Here is a 22,401-nt window from a genome sequence, read left to right as displayed (position 1 = left end):
TCTCAAAAAACGCCGATCACGTTAATGCCGGGATCAAGGTTGATCTAACAAGGAACAAATGATAAACAGAATGAGGGATCATAGAAACAAAACGGGAGGAATATGATTCGAAGAATGATTTGATGGTGAAAAGGATTAACCAGGAAGCGGGAATAGAGAAGAACAGACAGTGATTGAGAGAGAAAGAGATTCTCACCTGGTGTGATTGGTTAAATGTTCTTTTCGCGTAAACTTCTTCTGGCAGTACGTACACTGGTAGGGAGTTTCTCCAGTATGCAATCTGTTACAATATATATATATAAAGAGAGATAGACAGATTTCAGGGGGAAAAAAAGGGGGGGTACGGGAAGAGCAGTGCAGGGAAATTCGGAAGGAATCGGTGCGAGGAGCGGGAAGATGGCGTTAGAATTACTTTCCAGATAAACTTTCTAAAAGGATAATGAAATGAAATGTTCCATGACCTAATAATCCAAAAAACAAAACGGAGGAAAAGAAAACTACGGATACTACTACAAACTACAACACTACATGTTCACTCAAAACTAAAGATCAATGTATCAGATTAACAATATAAGATCCACTGTGTCATTGAACTTGATGGAACGATTGGAGCGCCTCGGCGCGGCAAACAACATAATTTAAAAAGAGTTTAAACCATTCGAGGGGTGTGGTGTGAACTGTGTGGTATGATGGTAGTGGTGGAGGCACTGCTCTTAGAGAACAACAGAGATGAAGCGCTCACCTTATGTGATACGTTAAACGCTCTTTTCTGGTAAATTTCTTTTCACAATATGTGCACCGATAAGGGGTCTCTCCGGTATGGATTCTGCACAGAGTTAAACAGAGAGAAAAAGAGAGGAAGAGAGAGAGAGAGAGAAAGAGGGAACAAGTGTTAATGGTGCAAAACTGATTTTTCTGCTCGCGTGTGTTCCCAAGTGATTACAACTATTTGAGCACCCCTCGATTGCAACCGAAGGCATGGGTTAAGTGTCTAGTGGACTACATTGTTAATATGATACATTTGCTACGGGTCTTGATGTATCCTTTTGTCCGGTCGGTCGGTGTAGTCCTAGCCCAAATGTGCTGTTATTCAAGCGAAGACAACATATCAAGTAGACAGACCACTCTCATGCTTTCTTATACCAAACGCTACGAAAAAGACACAATCCCGCCATCTACCGCTCAGCAGTAAAAGCTTCGTATTTGTCTCTTGGATTTTGACAGAATAGCCAGTCTTCTTGATTTGTCCGTCTTCGATTCAGGTCGATTATTATTTCTTGTAAGATTCCGTCGTCAGTAAGGTCAAAACCAATTCGATGTCGGTGGTGGGAGGGAAATTTTTGCTAGTTTGATAGTATCCTGTCTTTTGATCGTTTATAAATCATAGCACTATGGTTGGAATCGTAGGGAATGTGAATTATGTTTGTCTTAGAAAGAGAGAAAAAAAAATGTGGAATATGATGCAGGACGGGACAAAGCGTTGGTTTTGGAACCTCACCTGACGTGATTTTTCAAGTGTTCTTTTCGCATAAATTTCTTCTCGCAATAGGTGCAATGATAGGGAGTCTCTCCGGTGTGCAATCTGTAGAGTAAGAGAGAGTACCATATTGATACAGGGACCCGCGCAATACCAGGCAACCGACGAACGGTTCACCAGCTGGGCAGCTTTACAAGGGAAGGGAGCTTACTAGCAGGGGAATCACCACGACCAAAGGATTTTTACTCAGATTAGTAGCGAGAAAATGTCTAAACCCAGCTTCAATTTCGAACAGGTGCTTTACCGAAAAAGGTTTCTAAATAAGGCTATGTTAAAACCGTCTAAAAACCAGGCTACTATTTTCCCATTACCAAAAGTAAAGGATACAGAGGTTATAGATTCTCGGGATTGTCATATAGGAACATGGATCTTCCAGGTACGGCGGTTGTGGTGGCGAACAATAGTTAAACCAAATGCTCACCTTGTGTGGTTGGTTAAATGCTCTTTTCGAGTGAATTTCTTCTCGCAATAAGTGCACTGATAGGGAGTCTCTCCGGTGTGCAATCTGTCAATGGAGAAAATTTCAGTCAGACAGAGGAAGACACTGCTTGCATTGAAATGTACTTCCGGGCTGGTGTCCCTTCGAATTCCAAGAACTCTCCAAAAGGAACCACTAATTACATTACACTAAAAGGGGGATGTGTATGGGGGAAAAGGTGTCCATCCAGATGCCAGCTTTCAAGTTTCCAAATACGAATATCATCATTATGTTCACGCGAGAAATCACATTACTTGAGCTCATTTTGATCCAGAATACAAACTACGCGAGCAGCAGGTTCAGTACAAAATGACGAAACGATACGGATCGTACAAGATCGTAATCGGTAACCCGAAAACTTGCACTTTGGGGTCACTTTTGCCCTCAACTCAGTAACAACAACAGTTCCTCGACCGGTTCAATGGCTCGAAGGGAACCTGCACCAGAAGTGCATTTGCAACACACACACATTTACATTTACAGAAAACACAGGAAAAAGGTAAAATTGGGGGACAAAATGTGTACGGTTGGTTTGTTGAACGCTCACCTGACATGATTTGTTAAATGCTCTTTGCGGGTAAACTTTTTCTCGCAATAGGTACACTGATAGGGGGTCTCTCCGGTATGTAATCTGTTGAATCGAAGGGGGTCGTGGATGGATGAGAGAAAGAGAGAGAGAGATAGATAGACACAGATTAATGTCCGGCTTCCAGACAGGTGCGTCACGATATTAGGAACGATCGATTTGTTTACTGTTTTTTTTTTTTTTTTTTTTGGTTTTCGGAAAGCTAATAGACAATGATGAATGGTTAAAATTTTGAACGTCTTTTCACATTTGATAGCTGGAACTGCCGCGTTTGGGCCCCCAGGAAATTAGCGATCATTTTGCATCACCTTCCAAGTATCAAATCAGACGACGAGTGTGGTCCGAAAAGGTCGAATGTGAGAAAAATGGGTTTACGATCAATCGAGAGATGAGAACAAAAACAAGTGAATTGTGGTATAATGGTAGTGGTGGAGGCTCTGCTTTTTAGAGGAAACAGATGAAGCGCTCACCTTATGTGATACGTTAAACGCTCTTTTCTGGTAAATTTCTTTTCACAATATGTGCACCGATAAGGGGTCTCTCCGGTATGTATTCTGTACAGAATTAAACAGAGAGATAGAGAGATAGAGAGAGAGGGGACAGGTATTAATGTTTCAAGCACACATTTTTTTTTTTGAAAAAGCTTTCTGAGCAAACTTTCTTCACCCGGCTCGTCTTTGGTTTTTCTGCATCGATCATTTACAAGAAAGGAACTCATCGTCATGAGACAGACGCGGTTGGCTTTACCCTAGATATCTCCTCTAACGCAACACAAACTTCACAATAGAATGATTGTTCACCTTACATTTGCCAGGGCCATTTACATTAAATCTCCTTGGAGTGAAGATGGAAAAACCACCCTTAAGAAGGGGGTTAACTTTATCAATTCCAAATGCCATCCAGTCAGTGAGTGACACAGACACTGAAAGCCAAAGTCACTTCTATATGTTTCCCAATTATCAAAAAACACGGGTTTCAATCGCTTAGGTTGCCAATTTCTTTCTCCTTTTGCGTAGTGCCTACATGTGTTTTTTATTTGTTATCAGAAAAAGGCAATCTCAAGGCGGGGAATCGGTAGTAATGTGGGTACGCAAATTGAATTATGGGAAAGCAAATAAACGCTCACCTTGTGTGAATCGTTAAACGCTCTCTTCTACTGAATTTCTTCTCGCAATATGTGCACTGATAGGGAGTCTCTCCAGTGTGCAATCTGTTGAAGAAAAGAGATAGAGAGAGAGAGACAAGATGTTGTTATGCTGGGGACGCTCTTCGATTTCTTCAGATATGCAACAGCAGTATGAATGCCGTTGCCGTGTGGCTTTGGATTCCTGTCTGTATGTAGTAGGTACGTAACTATTCTTGCTCTTGAGAGGGTGATGTTTTTTTTTTGCAAAACGAAACAAATGAGAAAAAACGGAAAAGTAAAACACGGTGCCTTGCCTTCCTCGGGAAAAGGTTCGCAAAATATTCAATCTTATGAAGCTAGGAAATTTTCCCGAGATTTTCTTAATTTGGTTCGATCGAATTGAAATTTCCAAAATGATTTCAAGGACAAGGTGTCAACAAAACAACTAGGCCGAAAGCGATCAAAAGGTAGTCAATTTGGACTAGATTTTCAGTTAAATTTTGAAAAAAGATTCATTTGTGTCGTATTCCTGTCACTGGCAACAATCATTCTGTTTTCGTAAAGTTTTTCAGCATTGTGGAAATTCAATTGCTACTCCTGGCTTGAGCGTCCGATGCGTTCTACATTTCTTGCTTCGAGATGTCACACATTTTCTAGCGTGGCGTTAGGAGGACGAATTTTCTTCGCATTACTTTTCCGTGTTTGTACTGGTACAATGGCAGAAATGCAAACACATTTTGTTTTATGGAGTCGGGGAGGACACATTTTTGGACACACTTAAAAACACAAGCTCTTACTCAGCTAACCAACCGCTCACCTGACATGATTCGTTAAATGCTCTTTGCGGGTAAATTTTTTCTCGCAATAGGTACAATGATAGGGCGTCTCACCGGTATGCAATCTGTTTGGAATAGAAACAGAGACGAAGATAATGAAGAGAGAGGGCACACTTCCATGCTTCCTAACTTGGACTATAAGTATCTCCAGCTGATTCCGAGTGGGGGGATTTCGTGATTGGGAAATAGATATTCTTTTGTGGTGAAGAACTGTGCTCAACGATTGGACCAATTTTGAACAAAAAAAAAATGCGGAGGGAAATAGAGTCACAAAGCCAAGGTTGCAAGTTATTGAGCTTCAAGGACAATAGTATAAATAACAATAGGGGTTATATATATTTTCGTTGCCGAAGAAGTCGCCATCGAATGCTCGAGAGTTTGAGCCCTTCAAGAAGTCTATGTGATTCGATTGAACTAAAATCACAACTGATTTGTTTTTTCATGAAAATTTACCCTTTGGATAATTTTGTTTGGATCGTCGCTGAATCATTTCTTGATCTAGCAGTCACATTGGAGCTACTACAGGCTATATCGCAGCGAGACCATTTACGTAAATATCGTGTTTGAAGTAGCCGAGATAGATAGATGATATCGAATAAGAAAAATTTGACTGTGCAATTTAAATAAATAGCACATGGCAACAGAAACATTGCAACACCAACATTTGTAAACAATGACTTTCTCGTACATCAAAACTAACACCCAACGCCTACAGGTTGATGAATTATTCTCCTACCCGGTGTGGTGTTGCCAGTATGCGTGGCTGAGCTTTCATCCGAGAGATATCAGTGATAGAAGTCAGTTGGGTCTATCCCGTTTAGCATACAGCCGTTTGGCATAATAGTCGTTTGGTATAAAGTCGTTTAACTTAAAGCAGTTCCACGCCAAATGACGAATCGATCGGACTCGACGTTCTTCGATTTGTATGAAACTTTGCGTAATTGTTTGTTTGTTCAGCCATTTTGGATCTTGAATTTTTTTCAAAATGTCACGAAAAAGTCACTTTTCATTGAAATGACATCTAAGAAAAAAATTTAGAGAACAATCAAGTCTTTACAGGAAAGATAAACACGGTAATTTTGTTTTAGGAAATTAGAGTAAAATTCAGAAAAAACAGTTGGAAATTTCATCATTCAACATGGTTTTGTTCACCATTTATAAATATGTTTTGTAGCTCATGAAAAATACAAACTTTTAAAATATGAAAACCCTTGGATACTTTTTTTTCCCTTGATTTGTTTTCCGTCGATCTTGTTTGCCGTGCTGAGCACCAATGGTACCGACGCCAGGGAGGCAGCTCCCACACCTGAACCCTAACTATCGACCCATCAACTCATGAACCGGGGACCAACGGCTTTACTTCCCATCCGAAGGAAGGCGTGATCAGAGATGTTATGCCTCAGAACATTCCGGCGGCGCCAACTGGGATTGAACCCAGGCCTGCTGGGGTGAAAGACCACCACCACCGGCACCGCTAACCCTTGGATATTTGAAAATTGACCAAAATCAACCGCTAACCCTTGGATATTTGAAAATTGAACAACAACTTTTGGTCAAATTTTTTAACTTTTTTATAAGTATGCTTTTTTATGAAATTTTCACACAGACGAAAACGATGTTAAAAAGCGTACTAATAAAATGTTTAAAAGTTGTTGTTCTACCAAGTTTATTAATTTTCAAGTGTCCAAGGTTTTCTATATTTCAAAAGTTTGCATTTTCATGGGCTATTTAAAAAATAATTTTAAGAATTGGCAATCTAACGATAGCATAAAGCGCCACTTGTGGCAAATCGGAGAACTAGAAAACTGATGATGGTATCATAATTTTGCACGGCGAGGTATGGGAGAATATTTTAAAAACGTTTTTATTTAACGAATAAAGAATTTTCTATACATTTGGTTGTGCATATGAGGTTAGAAAAGTTTGAATCTTAACGAAAACTAAGAAGAAGAAAAATTAAATTATACGTCTATCAGATAGCTTTTGAGGTTTCTTCCTCCGTAGCAGCTTTGAAAAAAATGACAAATATTTTTTTTCGGATAATAAATGCTTTTCAAGATTTCTTTCCTATACCTCAACGTGCAAAATTTTGAGACCATCATCATTTTTCCATTTCTCCTATTCGCCACGAACGCTATCGTTAGATCGCCACTAGAACAAGTACATTTTGAAATATTTCTCATTTTAGAATTAATACTGAAAATTTAAAAAAAATAGAGGAAATGGATGTAATGTCGGCCTAAATGCCCGTAATTTGGACCCATATATAAATTCAGCAATCGACTTTTCAATGGCGACCAAATATATCCATTAGTACGGTCCCAATGACGCGTTCATCTAGATAAAATTGATAAATAGCAGATTTTTAGCGAAGGACCCAATCTTAGATCCATAGACCAACATTAGAGCCATTTCCGCTATTATAGGTATATTTTTCCTAGAAAGACTTTATTTTTCTCCACAACTTTGTCTCAGACGCAAGCAATCAAAAACATCTCAAAATGATAAAATGACAAGCGATCAATGGGAAGCAATAATGCTTTATTGTTATTATTCATGACAAACTGCCTTTGCAATATAGCTCGCTCGGGCTTGTAGAAGGAAACGACCATATTGTTGGCAAGCTGCTTCACGAAGTAAAGCCGAAGATGATACACGTGTGTTAATGGGATTTTTTTTGTAATGTCTTTTCTCGATTCCGATCAAGCTATATCCTCAACCATGTATATTGCAACAAAGCAGGCAAGCAATATATCATTATCCTTCTGCAACTCCGATCAAGCTATATTGTAGAGAGAGTTTATCGTGGTAGTAGCAGCAAGCGATTTGTCTTTATCGTTGGTTGCTTTATGTGTTTGGATTCGCTGCTCAGGCGTCATTTCGATCAGAAGTGACGTTTTCGTGCTCAATGTATTGGAAACGTCAAAGATACCATTTTGGAAAAAAAAATGCATCATCCAAAATGGTCGAATTTAAGCAAAACTGTTATGCAAAGTTTCATGCAAATCGGAGGGTCAAAAATTAATTATTATTTTGCTATTTGGCCTGGAATACCTCATAGCAGTTGTTTGGCCTAATGGTCGTTAAACCATTCGGAATATATCAAATCCAATATTTTGATAAAGACGGTAATTCTACTCTCTTTGAATATTTCCTTCTTCATGTAGATTCATAAAGAAGAGTACATGTACTCCATTGAATATTTTAATAAATAAGGGAATATATTGTTCTTTGAATATTTTAATATAAAAGGAAAAATTTCCTTCTATGAATACATTGACAAAGAAGGGATTATTCCCTTCTTTTAATATCGTCGAGAACGGCTTCAGCTTATTTCAGAACCTATTCCAAGTACGGAGTTTCTCTCAAGAAAATTTATCAGAAGTCTATCCGTGCCAGAGCTGGTAAATGTCAGAGAAATTATATGGGGAGAAATTTGTCAAGACATTTTTCCCCCATACGTTTTTCTAAGTAAGATTTCATTTTTTTTTAGAAAAAAAAGTCTCGTTATCTCTAATAGTGAAGCATCATACTACAAACAAGAAGAGGGTTGTGAGTTATTGTTTACCTCATGCTTGAAATAGGGTCTTGAGAGGACTAAAGCCGTTCTCCACCCTAATTTGATGAAGAAGAGAATTTAATAATAAATGGTACAGCAGCTGAATAGCTGGGCCTCCCTTAGCTCAGTCGGTAAAGGAGCAGCTACAAAGCAAGACCATGCTGGAGGTGGCTGGGTTCGATTCCCGGTCCGGTCTAGGAATTTTTCGGGTTGGAAAATTTCTCGACTTCCCTGGGCATAAAAGTATGATTGGACTTGCCACACAATTATACCAATGCAAAAATGGTACAGGCATCGAAAGCTCTCAATTAGTAACTGTGGAAGTGCATCTAGAACACTAAGTTGAGAGCACGCAATAAGCTAATATGCGATACGCAATAAGCTTGAAATGCGAAGAAGAAGAAGAACTGAATAGCTCATTCTGGCAAAAGAATATCTGGGAATCGTATCATTCCGGGAAATGATATTTTGGAGATGTATCTTCGGAAAGTGGCATCCCGAGAAATGTGCTATCACCGTTTGTTTTAATTATTAAAACAAACTAAAGCTATATTAATATTTGTTTGGATGCCAACTAGAGGTAAAATTTACTTTTTTCTTTTCATTATTATTGAGATTTTTAGCAACTAAAATAAAACTGTTTCACGGCATTATGCCAAACGACTGTATGCCAAACGGGGTAGACCCATCTCAATTATACAACTCTATGTGGTCAAATCGGGAAATAGTGGGTTTTTGTTGATCTGAATGTTTCACAATTTTGATATTTTTGTGCGGGATTTAAAGCAGCCACATCGCATTTCTAACGAAGCCCTACAATATAATGATTATAGAAGTTCTGATATTTTCAGTTAGATATGCATTAACACATCTTTGCAGTTGTAATTGGTATTACATGATTTTCAGAAATAGTTCTAGTCCGGTACAGTTATATTTAGAATTTTTATTCATTTTTTAATGTAGATTACGATTCATAACCTCGATACTAAAGGTTAATTCTCAACCTAAAAATTAACGCATTGTTCAAAATATATATTGAATGGAAATCAATATTTGCCTCAAGTACGCACTAATCCAGGCCTCAAATTTCGAACTACGGAACTGTTCGGTAAAAGTTTAAAAATTTATGAAAAATTCAAAAATTCTACCGTCTTTGGTGATCTTAATTCAGTGTGTAGGAGAAGAACATGTCATAGAAAAAAATCGTATGCCGAATAATCGAGACTGTGAAACTTTCCTGGGGTGATATTTATTCGTTATAAGTTGAATAACTCCAACACTAGTCGAGTTTAGGAATATTCTAAAAGGGTTTTGTTTAACTCTACAATCAAAATTGTGTCTATTAAATGGAGCAAAACGCTTGAAAATACACATAAGCTAGTCTGGATGTAAACAAGCTTTACAAAACCACGCTATCTCTAGGCTGCGTCTCATTAATCAGCTTAAATTTACCGAGTTCGAAAGTTATTTACCGTAACCAAATATCTCGACAGTTAGCATGCATAAGAACCTAACTTCTCTTCATCGATTTTCTCTTTAAATTGCTACAGCTAAGGGAAGCAATTTTCTGAAATTTGTCAAAGACAGTGCTGTAACAGGTTGTATTAGCTACCAAAAGCAACAACAAACGCACCGAGAAATGTTAATCCAAGCGAGTTATAAACAAAAGAGAAAATCGACGAAGGGAATCGATCATCGCAGCAACGCCCTTATGCATGATTACTGTCGATCTCTGTGCTGGAGTCGAACAACGATTTCCAGCTTCTACTCGTCGTCTATCCGAAAATGTTTTATTTGTTTTGGGATTTCCAGACATTTTTCCACGGGGGATTTTAATATGGCGTCGGACATTGATTTCCGACTGTTACTTATCGAGTTCGTTCTGAGAATATTCGTTTTATGGGAATCAGCATGCAGCCTAGCCGCAATAGCCTAAAATAGAATTTAACAATTCCACGCCAACTGACGGATCGAGCTCCGATTTCCACGAACCTCTTAATCGACTAATGTCGTGGCTATAAAACCATTTCTTGTCGTGTTTACGGCACTTAGATAACAGATTTTTTCATCGACCTGTGTTTTGAAAATATATGGAAATGCTTTCCCATGGCCGACAAAAAAATCTGTCATTGTTACTTAGGACCTTATCCATTGTTCAACTTTAATTGTTTGCTGTGGGCAGTCATTCAAATATGTTCCACAATTCGGTGATTTTGACTCTCACCTCATTTCGACTCTCACCAAAATGACGTATTCGGTATTTTCCAATAAATCATAGTACGAAAACGTCTCTTTCAATCAAAATTACGTCTGAGACAAAGTTGTAGGAAAAATCGAGTCTGAAATTTGCTCTTATTTTGGCCTAGAATTCCTCAATTACAAATAATTTGCGTTAAGCGAAATTCACAAATCTTCAATTTTAGTAAAGCTATGAAAAATTTCTGACAGAACTCTTATGATTCTGAATTAACTTTGTTCGGAAACACATAGGACACCAAACCCTGTATTGACCCAAACTGACAGTTTTCAGAAATTATTCGATCAATAGGAAATGCTTAGAAATATTGTTCTATACCGTTATAACATCGTTCAACTTCTTCTTCTTCGCATTTCTAGCTTATTGCTTATCGCATATTAGCTTATTGCGTGCTCTCAACTTAGTGTTCTAGATGCATTTTCACAGTTATTAATTGAGAGCTTTCGATGTCTGTACCATTTTTGCATTAGTGCATTGTGTGGCAAAAAATCAAATATTACCAATGCCCAAGATAACGCTTGATTTTCGTAGCCAAAAATCATCCAGCAAACAACTGCGGTTGATTTTGCAAGCCGTGATATCGCAGCTCGGAATATCAAGCAAACAAAACTCACCAGCTGCAAATCTCAACAAACTGTGACGAGATTGAGTTTCTTGATTTTTGCTTTACACCCGAACGCAACCGAAACTTCCATAACGGCTGGCAGCAGTCACTTCGCGTCTGCCATCGATGAAGACTAAGAAGAGATAGCAAACTATACTTTCGCTTTCGAAGAAAACGATGTGCAACGGAATCATTTTTGTGTCGAGTCAACTCTCAGCTTGATTTTTGCACGTTGTGAATAGTCTCGCAGCAATATCAAAGGAGCTTGTTAAATCAATATGAAGTATGATATTTTGTTCCAACATCACGCGCGATATTGAGGAGCCTATGAGAGCGGAAAAATATCACTTGATTGATGATTTTGCCAACACTGGTGGCAAGTACAATCATACTCTACCCTGGGCATAGGAAGTCGAGAAACTTTCCAACCCGAAAAATTCCTAAACTGGTTCGGGAATCGTACCCAGCCGCCTACAGCATGGTCTTGCTTTGTAGCTGCACCTTGACCGACTGAGTTATGGGAGGCCCCCATCGTTCGAATGATTGATTTTCCAACCAACAATACAAAAGGGCAGCTCAGCTTAAAACTCAATGTGATCTACATTTTTCCAGTTGATAACAAAACGAGTATTCAATTTGATGTTCAGGCAATGAAAACAAAACTGTAGGGTAAACGCTCCTATAGTTGCGAACGTACCGCAAAACTTAGCGTTAGCACAATACTATACCATCAGATATGGAAACTTTTCCTCTGCCTGGTAGTGGTATTAGTATGCGTGGGCGAGCTATCAGTTACGCCAAACCGACGATTAAATTCATTGTTTACAAAAGCTGTCACGTCCCTTCGAAAAAGTAATCGGTATATATCAAGTTATCCGAATTGAAAGCGATTCAACAGAAGCATTCAATCAATAAGGCGTTATTTTCCACCAATTAATCCAACAGATGTCGCCAGATGGGTAAATAAATTTTTCATGGTAGGCCTAAAAAATCAGGAATTTATAGCCTCATTTTCTAAAAATCACCGGAAAAAGCGCCTCCAAAAACAGCTCGACTATATGATTAAATAGTGTTATTGTTAATTTGTCGTTTTGATGCTACTCATGCGTTTCGATGACTCTTTAACGATTAATAGATTATTCCCACACATTTAAGTCAGTTTTTGTACTCCCAACAAACAATTTGAGCTGCTTAAAGGCTGAATAAGCCATTTTTTAGCTGAAGAAGCAAATTTTGGACTGAATAAGCTCTTGTTGTGCTTCCAATGTTTGTTGGGCTGTTCTGGCGATCTAGCGCAATTGGGATATTATATTATTTTTTCAACTTGTTTGACAATTTTAGAATTTTTAAGCCGTTTCAAATGTTTCAAAGCCAATCTGCTTTTGAGTTTCAGGCAATCATACGGCCGATTTTGAACCTTATTGATCATTTTTAAACTTTTGGGTATTTTGACCTTACAATATTATGTGTTCAATATTGGTAGGTAGCGAGCTTATAGAATTTATCGCATTCGACAAAAGTTTGAGAACCGCTGGCCTATCGTAATAGGTTAATTGGCTTATTTTCAAGGAGTTCATGGAATCCTAAAATTTAAGACATAGTCAAAATTATAAGTATTTGTCTAAATACAGGCAATTGCTAAAATGCCCATTGACTTCCTATCTGCATAGGACTGTTATGCGAAAAGCGGCAGTACATGAATTGCTTCATATTGAACACATGTAAGATGTTACTGTAATTTATTGATACATTACAATAACTTAGCAAAGAATGTCATTTTCAAGCTTATGATATTACTGGAATTGTTGGTTAGCCCTTTATAAGGCCAGCAACAACCTTTTTTTCAATTTCTGATTTAACTGATGGAAACTTCTAACATTTGGCAATAAGCCTTATTTTTTGAGCCACAACAAATGTAAACTGAGAGTTTGACAGCAATATTAATGTCAACATACAGTCATTTTTTATACAAATCAAATTAAACTGTTGTGGCTTCCTAAGTAACATTTTAAGTTTTATTAAATACTACAAAGCTACAATAAAACAACATTCATAAAACCCTGGTCAAGGCTGTTTTGCCATTGATGCATTCACCCCAACCTCATTAAGACTAGAATTTGTCTAGTTGGCCCACCCTGGAGACGGTTCTGAAAGATGTATTCTCGGAGCTCTTTAGGATTGATTTAATGCAAGAAGGTTATATGACGAACGCATTGAGAACCTTTTGAGAACCGTATTTAAGCTACAATAAAAGCTATTTGGTAGCAATAAAACCCTTTCTTGAGCCGTTTGCCCTAGCTGCTTGCTAAATCCACTAGAAAAACATCAATCAAGATAGGAAAGAATTCATAATTCATAATTACCATCCGATCTTATCAAAATAACTAAAATAAAACTGATCGTTTAAAAATCCTGTTGAATTACCAACATTATTTAAATAGTTCTCATAAAGTAGCCTTGTTTTAGGTGCCATATTAAATCTCATGTGAAATGTACGTGATAACACCGAAAAAAATTAATCCGCCCTCGGAAAACGTCGATTTTACTAATTATTTTAAATTTAAGTAAAAACCAAATTATTCTTAAGATCAATCATCTAGCTTAGCCAAGATTTGTTTAAAAGATTTTTGCATTTTAAATATTTGCCTATTGCTAAATTGACCAAAATAAAATTATACTCAAGGAAATGTAGATAGAAAAATGAAGATTGTGCAAAACCAACAAATTAATTGTAATATGGCGGAGGCATAAAAGTGGATTTTCATGGACCATTTGTGAAAAAGTTGTTATGCTTTCAAGAAATCCCTTACAAATTAAAAAGGTTTTAAAAAGGCTTTTATAAACAAAACTTGCAGACTGTATTGTATTTATCTAAAGCCGTTTTGCTTGATCCTAACCCGTTCAGATTTTAACCAGCATTTATGGAGGCAAAGCTGCCGGCCAAAATTTAAACGTCAAGTTTGTTTATCTTTCTATAGTTGCGCTGTGCGATCCAGCGTTCTTCCAGGCAATGGATTGGTAGCAGTTACTCAGAAAGTGTGCGATACTGTTGTATTATATTCAGCATTTCGAACAGCTTGTTCCCGAAGAAGATCCTTTTCTTCCGGATGGTTCCCGAAGTGCACCATCAAACGACGCATGAATGTACGCTTGAATGAAATTTTTGATGAGTTGACCCTTTCGCAGAATAAAATCGATGCCAGGGATCGGAGATCAGGTAATCTCTGCTAACTGGCAGCTTGGCAGTTTGCTGTCTGTACTGATCCAAGTAATTCCGATCGTCACCTATTGGTACCGGTTCAACCGGACGTGCTGGTTCTTCTAAGGAAGTAAATTTTGCTGAAATCGACTTCCCTTCGATCGTTAGAATCGCTTGAATTTGTCATCCTACTTCGTCTATCCTTCGAGATTTCCTTGTCATAAATTTTGGTTTAATTCACTATGAGGATCCATTAAAAGATATGGAATTCAATTTGTAAACAGAGTAATTGTGGATTTTATAATACACTTTAAAAAGACTAAAAAGCATTAAAATATGCCTTTTGCTCTCATTTAAAATTAAATTGATTTTATGGTTGCTTTTGTAATGATTGAACACTGTTTTAGAGTATTTAATCAAGACATTAATAAACAGTTGCTGATGAAGTTTATGATATAATTGCAGAACAGTTTTATGGAGGGATTGAGAACTGTTTTAAATTTATTTTTAAAACTAGGCAATCTAAAAAAGGTTTTTGAAACAGCGAAAAGCTGAATTACTAAACAGCAATGGTTTACACTTTGAAATGCTGTATTTTAACTAAATGGATTATTCATTCCCATTATAAAACCATCATAAATTAGAGTGGATGCCAAATGCAGCGTGGCAAGCGAATTTCCATTTTAAAATTCCTGCTTTTCCCGGTCAATGATTTAAAAGTTTCCTGGTTTTAAAAACCATGTATTTAAAAAAACAATTTTTAATAAAAAAAAATAAAGTGAGTCCTTGTACCATCATTCTTCGCGCAATGCGGAATTTCAAAATAGGCACCGTAAAACGGGGTATCTTTAAAAATGCGGGTAACTTTGATGGTATAATATAAAGAATAAATTTACTCCCTGTGCTTTTTCCAAATAAGAAACATTGGTTCCATATTGTAGCTTAAGGTATTTTCGTTGATATCGTATATAGTTTTTATATAGGGGAAATGACGGCTTCGGCATGACAGACTATTTTCGGCAACCCAAATTGAAACACTATTTTCACTGGATTTTCTTACGAAAACACTTCGCTGAATGCATGCACACGATTCTTTATGCTTTCAGCTTCAATTTGACTATATTTTTACTACTGATAAAAAGCAATCTAGCAGGGTTTTCTTGAAATGAAACACACGCACTACAAATTGTAGCTGATTTTGAGTTGCCGATAATAGAACAGCAGATGTACATGCAGTTCAAATGGAACGGTTGCCGAAGAAAAACTGGTTGTCGACAATACTCGCTCACACTAGAGAAGATTGGAGCTTTGTAAAAGCGTTTCAAAACAGTTTTTGACAATTATTTCGACTGAAATTGTTAGAGCAGCTGGCAGCAAAAGATTGTAAACAAACCAATACTGCATATGTGTGCGTTCCATAGAGAAAAAGGCTATAGAAAGAAGGTCGCTGCTTAGGTTGCCAAGAATACGTAAATTCCCCTAGTATGTGTTACATATTTTACAAAAATATTAAAAAAACATTTTCGCGTTTTTCGCCTTTTTGAAAAAGCACTCAAACCATCACTTATGAAATGTATTTCCGATACAGCCATCACAAATTAAATGTTGTATTCTTATTGCTTATGAAGTTTTTTGATTATATAATCATTCAAAGTTTCATATTTAAAGAACTAAATTGTTTGAGTTTCACTCATTTTTTTTCTACATTCATACTGAAGTTCGGTCACAGAACTAAAAAAAATAGTGCAAATGCTTTAATTTTCATTCAACATATTACTAACGAATTAACTCTTGGATCCTCAGTACTTGTTTTAAAAATATAAAATTTTAAAAACATTCACTGCTGTAAAAAATATTTAGCATATACTTTAAAAAACTATCAATGTTACCCCGTTTTACGGTATTAAGGTTCTTGTGAATGCCCGTGAAATCTTTATCTGATCGTTTGCTGTAAAGAAGCTAGTAGGGAGCCGCGCTACTTCGTCGTATCATGGCGCCTATTTCCGTCCTATGTGCTAAAACTATAATAGCAACGCGTTTTCACTCATGTTTTTGCAAAAACATCTTTGCTTACAAGATTAATTACGATTGACACTGAAACATTTGCGATAGCCCGTAAAATGAGCGATTTTAGGGGTGTATGACGAAGAAAAGCTGAGATACGACGGACTAGCACGGAGCCCTATCTAATGTCTGAAATTTAGAGATCTAAAAGCCCCTAAATCTTGAGATTTCTGTCTTTGAAAATGCGATTTTTTTAGCTTTATTATTGAAATTTTTAGCCAACGGGCTAGTTTATCTCAAGGTGAAATTGCGAAGTGTGATATGAATGATGACTCTTTAAACAAACCTTTACTTCTAACAATTTTACGGATTTCCAGTTTGTTTAAATTTTCCGCCAATTGTCAACGATTAAGGATCTTATTTAGCGGAATTTTGATTACAACATGATTTCAAATTCATATGATTAAAAGATTTCATAAACAACGCTGGTTTAATAACTCTTATTATTAAAAAGACTGACTGCTGAAGTTCATAGAAACTCCCTAGTGTTCGTAGAACTTCCCTTAAGCGTTAAGGTCTTTCCTGAAGGGTTCATTGAAGTTTGTATTGCCAGAATTTCATGGGACTTCGCCGAAGTTGGAAGGACTTTTTTTAAGATCTTAGAACTTCCCTGAGGTTCGGAGTTTTTTGAAAATCATGGGAATTTCTTAAATATCGTAGAAGTACCACGAAGTTCGTAGAAATTCTCAGAAGTTCGTAAGACTCCCTTCAAGTTCAAAGATCTGGGGACTTCCCTGAAGTTTGAAGGACTTAACTGACCCTAAATTTATAAGAGCTTCCCTGAAGTTCATAAGTCTTTAAATATCGAAGGGTTTTCCAAAAGTTTGTGGGTCTTTCCTTTATTTCTTGGAAATTCCGTGAAATTCCCTTTCCTTTATTCCCTGGAAAGTCCCTGACAGACCCAAATCGATCAAGTTCGAAATTGTTCAGATAAACCTTGAATATTTGTTCAATCAGTAGTCAAAATTCCAGGAATTTTGATACACGCTCAGAAAAACTACACCTCTTTGAAAGTTTTTGAAAAAAATCCGAAATCTTAACAACAAAAATGTCATACAAAATTGTTGAGCTATTTTATTAAAAATAAAAACTGATCTTGCTCATTGCACCACGTGAACTTTATCTTTTATTGTGGTACGAGTTGATTGCATGCTTGGTTCGCTCGGCCTTATAAAGGGTTAAGCTTTGAATATTTGTCCTCATTATTATTTAAATAGAATTCAATATAGGACACATTAAGACACGGTTTTCCCCTAAAGTCAGTCACCCCTATTCTGTATTTCGTTTCGAACGAAATTCTCATACAAAAAAATATTTTTTTTGCATGAGAATTTCGTTCGAAACGAAATACAGAATAGGGGTGAGTGTTTCAGCTGGTACCGCTACGCTACCTAATAGGGTAGATGTACCAATTATGGCCATACGTTCCTATTATGGTGTGTTCCAATAATGACCTATGGGAATTCCATAGGCCATATTTGCAGGGCTGTTACAAGATTTTCTAAATTTGATCCGCGAAATCCGCGACTTCTAATCCGCGATACAGAAAAAAAAAACTGTTCTAATTACCTAAAAATACCATTTGTATACTACTGCATGGCATTTCAAGCTTATTGCTTATAGCATATTAGATTTTTGCCTGCTCTCAACTTAGTGTTCATTGAAGTATTTTCACATTTTAATTTAGAGCTTTATATGCCTGTACCATCCTATGCCCAAGGAAGTAGAGAAATTTATCAACCCGAAAAATTAATAGACCGGACGGGAGACGAACTCAATCGCCTCCAGCATGGACTTGCTTTGTAGCTGCGCCTTTACCGACTGAGCTAAAGGACTATCGTTTGTTACGTTTGAAAAAATAAATAAAAAATAACAATGTATCATCTTCAGTTATTTATGTATAGTATAAATTTTGAGTAATTAGTGAACATAATAGAACACCCTTACATTATGAGATTGTATTGAATAATACCGGCCTAGATTTGATGAAACATTATTTGAAAAAAAAAATGCAAATTTTCTTGAAAATTGACCTTTGCGTCTCTAACATATTTTGCTGTCCTATATGTTGTAGTTAATTTGGCTCTAGTTTTCTCAATTTTTCATCGATTCAAACCAAACACTCTGCACATAATCGAGAAATTACCAAAGTTTCATAAGTCACACTAGTTGGTTACGTCGCGATTCTGTAATTACACGGATATTCCTTAGGGTCTGTACAATGGTGAGACATTTTCATGACATTTTTTTTATTTCTAATATGATCCTAGCACTTTTTCAAATCATAACCGAATCGTATATAGGGGAAATGACGGCTTCGGCATGCCAGACTATTTTCGGCAACCCAAATTGAAACACTATTTTCACTGGATTTTCTTACGAAAACACTTCGCTGAATGCATGCAAACGATTCTTTATGCTTTCAGCTTCAATTTGACTATATTTTTACCACTGAGAAAAAGCAATCTAGTAGGGTTTTCTTGAAATGAAACACACGCACTAAAAATTGTAGCTGATTTCGAGTTGCCGATAATAGCACAGCAGATTTACATGCAGTTCAAATGGAACGGTTGCCGAAGAAAAACTGGTTGCCGACAATACTCGCTCTCACTAGAGAAGATTGGAGCTTTGTAAAAGCGTTTCAAAACAGTTTTTGACAATTCTTTCGACTGAAATAGTTAGAGCAGCTGGCAGCAAAAGATTGTAAACAAACCAATACTGCATATGTGTGCGTTCCTTAGAGAAAAAGGCTATAGAAAGAAGGTTGCTGCTTAGGTTGCCGAGAATACGTAAATTCCCCTATGTGACTTTGTGTATCATGTACGACTTATTACTAGGTATACCGGAAATTATAGGTTTTCCAAATCGTCCAGGACATCAGTTGCTTTGTTCTACTAGATCAACCAAGACTGTAATAATGTCTGTAGTATCGAAAAATGCCCAAAGTGTCAAAGTGTCTATTGTCGATCATGCAAGAACTGTTGCCATGTATACCAGATGTTTTAAGTTCTCCAAATCGTTCTGGAGTTCAGATGATTTATTCTACTAGATCAACCATAACTGGGATCAGTGTTGGCAAAATCAGAAATCAATTGATATTTTTCTGCTCTCATGCGCTCGCAATATCACGCGTGATATTGGAACAAAATATCATGCTTGATATTGATTTTACAAGCTCCTTTGATATTGCGAGACTATTCACAATGTGCAAAAATCAAGCTGAGAGTTGACTCAATACAAAAATGATTCCATTGCACATCGTTTTTTTAGAAAGAGAAAGCCTAGTTTGCTATCTCTTTTTAATCTTCACCGATGGCAGACACGAACGGACTGCTGCAAGCCGTTATGGAAATAATGGTTGCATTCGGGAGTAAAGCAAAAATCATTAAACTCAATCTCACCACAGTTTGGTGAGATTTGCAGTTGGTGAGTTTTGTTAGCTTGATATTCCGAGCTGCGATATCACAGCTTGCAAAAACAACCGCAGTAGTTTGCTAGTTGATTTTTGTCTACGAAAATCAAGCGTGATCTTGGGCGTTGGTGAGATTTAATTTTTTGATATTTTCCCAACACTGACTGAGATAAAGTCTGTAGTATCGAAATATATCCAACAGATTCATAGTGTCTATATGAATAATTTATTTTATGACTTTCTCAGTCTAGGGTAATCCAAACAGTTAGTTTTGCATTTCCCGACGTTTCGGCCGTTTATTGTGGCCTTTTTCAATGGTTAAACAGTCTACCATTTGTCGTTAAATGTTGTTTGTTGCCACGATAAGCTTGGAGCAGCTTCTTGTATGGTTCATTGAGTTTGATTTTAATTAACATGGGACACTATACGACCAGTGATGGAAAAGTTCGCGTAAACTCACTATGACTCGCGAACTTTTCCCTTGGTGAACTTCGTGAAATATCGCGAACTTTTCCAACACTGTATACGACACTACACTTTACAACGGTTATTTTGAAGAAGATGGTGGGATAAAGCTTATCGTGGCAACAAACAACATTTAACGACAAACGGTAGATTGTTTAACCCTTGAAAAAGGCCACAATAAACGGCCGGAAAAATTGCAAAAAAATTGAGAGCCATGAACAAAATTGATGACAGCAAAATAATCCGGGACGGAAAGGTTACAATGAATTTCACAATTTTTGTGACAGAGCATCAGTCCCTTCGCGATTTTCGCGACAGCATTTAATATTTCCGCGATTTTCACGACGAAATTCGCGAAATCCACGCCTGTTGTAACAGCCCTGTAATTGAAACACACCATAATAGGAATGTATGGCCATAGCTGGTACACTTACCCTAGGTGAAATTTAATTGGTACTCCGGTGCGAATTGTATGCAACTGTGCCGAGTCGGAATTGAAAAATACTAAATTTAGTGCCGGAAGTCCACTGACAACCGACATTAATACTTTTGCTCGGAAATCTATAACTGCCGATTAAAATGCGCAACAATCCGATGTGTCAAAAGTATTGCATTTTTTATATTGACTGGTAATTTGTGTTACATCCGAAAGGAGATGAGAGTAGACCACATTTACAGTTAAAAAAATGTACGGCAAGGTACACGGAAACAAATCCGATTCCATTTTCATGAATAAAAAAACTTGCCATCCCATGAAATCGTAACAATGATTCATGATTTCGTCATGGAAATTCATGATTTCATAATGCAGTGGAATCAAGACCGCTACAAGCGTTACACGTACTTGTTCATAAACCGCACTACATAGGTATCTCTTATACGCCTTTTGTTTTCCAACTTATGCAAGTACTGATAGTCTACTGGTCAAAGTGTGGGTTTAATGATCTCAATGTTCTTGGTTCGAATCCAGTCTGATGCTTTATTTTATTCTTTTTGCATTCTTGGTTGAAGTTAAACCCATGAATTTAGCTCATGATTTCAACTCGGATGATTCATGATTTTGGAAATGTTTGTTGCGTTACGCAAAAGTTGCTCATGATATCATGAATATTATTCATGGTGTATTTTCATAACATGAAAATACGCTGTGTTCATGAAATCATGAGTCATTTTTCTCATTTCGGAGATCGGATTTTTTCCCGTGTAGGTCGAAAAATCATTCCTTACCGAGTTATTGAGCAATTAATTTTCTACTGATTCAAAGTGTCTCATTTTGCTCGGGTATTCATAAGCAATCAAAAATGTTGCACGACAGTTAAATGTAACATTAAACGGTTATAACCTGATCAAATCCATCCGAAAGTAAACCTGTGGCGCCAATTGAGTAGAGTGATTAGTAAACAAAGATTGATCCAGGTAGTAGCCAAGCAATGCTTACTCCCTGGTGGGCTTTAGTAATATTCGCGAGTACCCGAGCAAAAAGTGGCAGTGGTGCTCGGCAATGTAAAATAAATAGATCAATAAATCGGTAGGGAATGATTTTTCCACCTACCTTGCCGTGCATTTTTTTTGCTGCAAATGATACTTAGTACAAGTTACAAGAAAAGGTTGTAAAGTGTGTGTTTGACACATAAGATCTGCCAATGTTGCTTTCAGAGCGTCACAATGAACGATTTTACGATTCGTGAGCGCTCACTCTGAGTGAACGCTCACGAATCGTAAAATCGCTTATTGTGACGCTCTGAAAGCGAAATTGACAGGTTTTATAAGTCACAATATCTTCTTGTATCTTGCAAGTACTAATTATCATTATAACATCTAATGATTTCATAATTTAAAAAAAAAACTAATTTTTTTATAGCAAGTGAGTGGAAGTAACCCTGCCTTTCGGGTGTAACACGAATTACCAGTCACCAGCGCTTCTGTGACATTCATCTATATTCTGCGAGTCGTCACTAGTGAGGGTGTGAGAAGACTTTCAGTGCTATTCTGCGCAACGTGTGAGGTGAGGTAACTCTCTGTCACTACACCTCACCTCCGACGCCGCACACAACAGACCTGAGAGAGTCCCGTCACACGTCGTGACTTCTATCGACGACAGAGAATCATTGAAATCGCACAGAATAGGGGAGATCGACAACCGCTCCATCACCTGCGCTTCTAGACGTTGAATGCTGACTATTGAAAAGTTCACCGAAATACCCAAACCACAATCCCAAACACTGGAAAGGCACCGTGTATGTGTGTAGGTATTATGCTCATCAAAGAAGAAAAAACG

At 37.2% G+C, this 22,401-nt stretch overlaps 1 protein-coding gene across 45 annotated transcripts in view; it reads right to left on the bottom strand.

The window, feature by feature from the left end:
* LOC135704034 (zinc finger protein 420-like) overlaps positions 1 to 22,401 on the bottom strand; it is a 111,987-nt gene that overhangs the window by 47,824 nt on the left and 41,762 nt on the right. For 23 of the 45 annotated variants that reach the window (XM_065225435.1, XM_065225436.1, XM_065225437.1 and 20 more), the window contains 8 exons: positions 4,545 to 4,628; positions 3,728 to 3,811; positions 3,072 to 3,155; positions 2,563 to 2,646; positions 1,959 to 2,042; positions 1,499 to 1,582; positions 743 to 826; positions 197 to 280 (listed from right to left, as the gene is read on the bottom strand). In XM_065225435.1, the coding sequence (XP_065081507.1) occupies positions 197 to 280; positions 743 to 826; positions 1,499 to 1,582; positions 1,959 to 2,042; positions 2,563 to 2,646; positions 3,072 to 3,155; positions 3,728 to 3,811; positions 4,545 to 4,628 (672 nt within the window). The remainder of the gene's footprint in view (positions 1 to 196; positions 281 to 742; positions 827 to 1,498; positions 1,583 to 1,958; positions 2,043 to 2,562; positions 2,647 to 3,071; positions 3,156 to 3,727; positions 3,812 to 4,544; positions 4,629 to 22,401) is intronic. The other 22 variants (XM_065225420.1, XM_065225426.1, XM_065225429.1 and 19 more) reach the window with 13 other exon arrangements.

This window comes from Ochlerotatus camptorhynchus, unplaced genomic scaffold (genome assembly GCF_037179485.1).
Source record: "Ochlerotatus camptorhynchus isolate MF236.1 unplaced genomic scaffold, CSIRO-AGI_Acam_v1.1 ptg000229l, whole genome shotgun sequence".
Lineage (NCBI taxonomy): Eukaryota > Metazoa > Arthropoda > Insecta > Diptera > Culicidae > Ochlerotatus > Ochlerotatus camptorhynchus.
The sequence above is the reverse complement of the archived record's forward strand: the minus strand, read 5'-3'. Positions and strand labels throughout refer to the sequence as shown.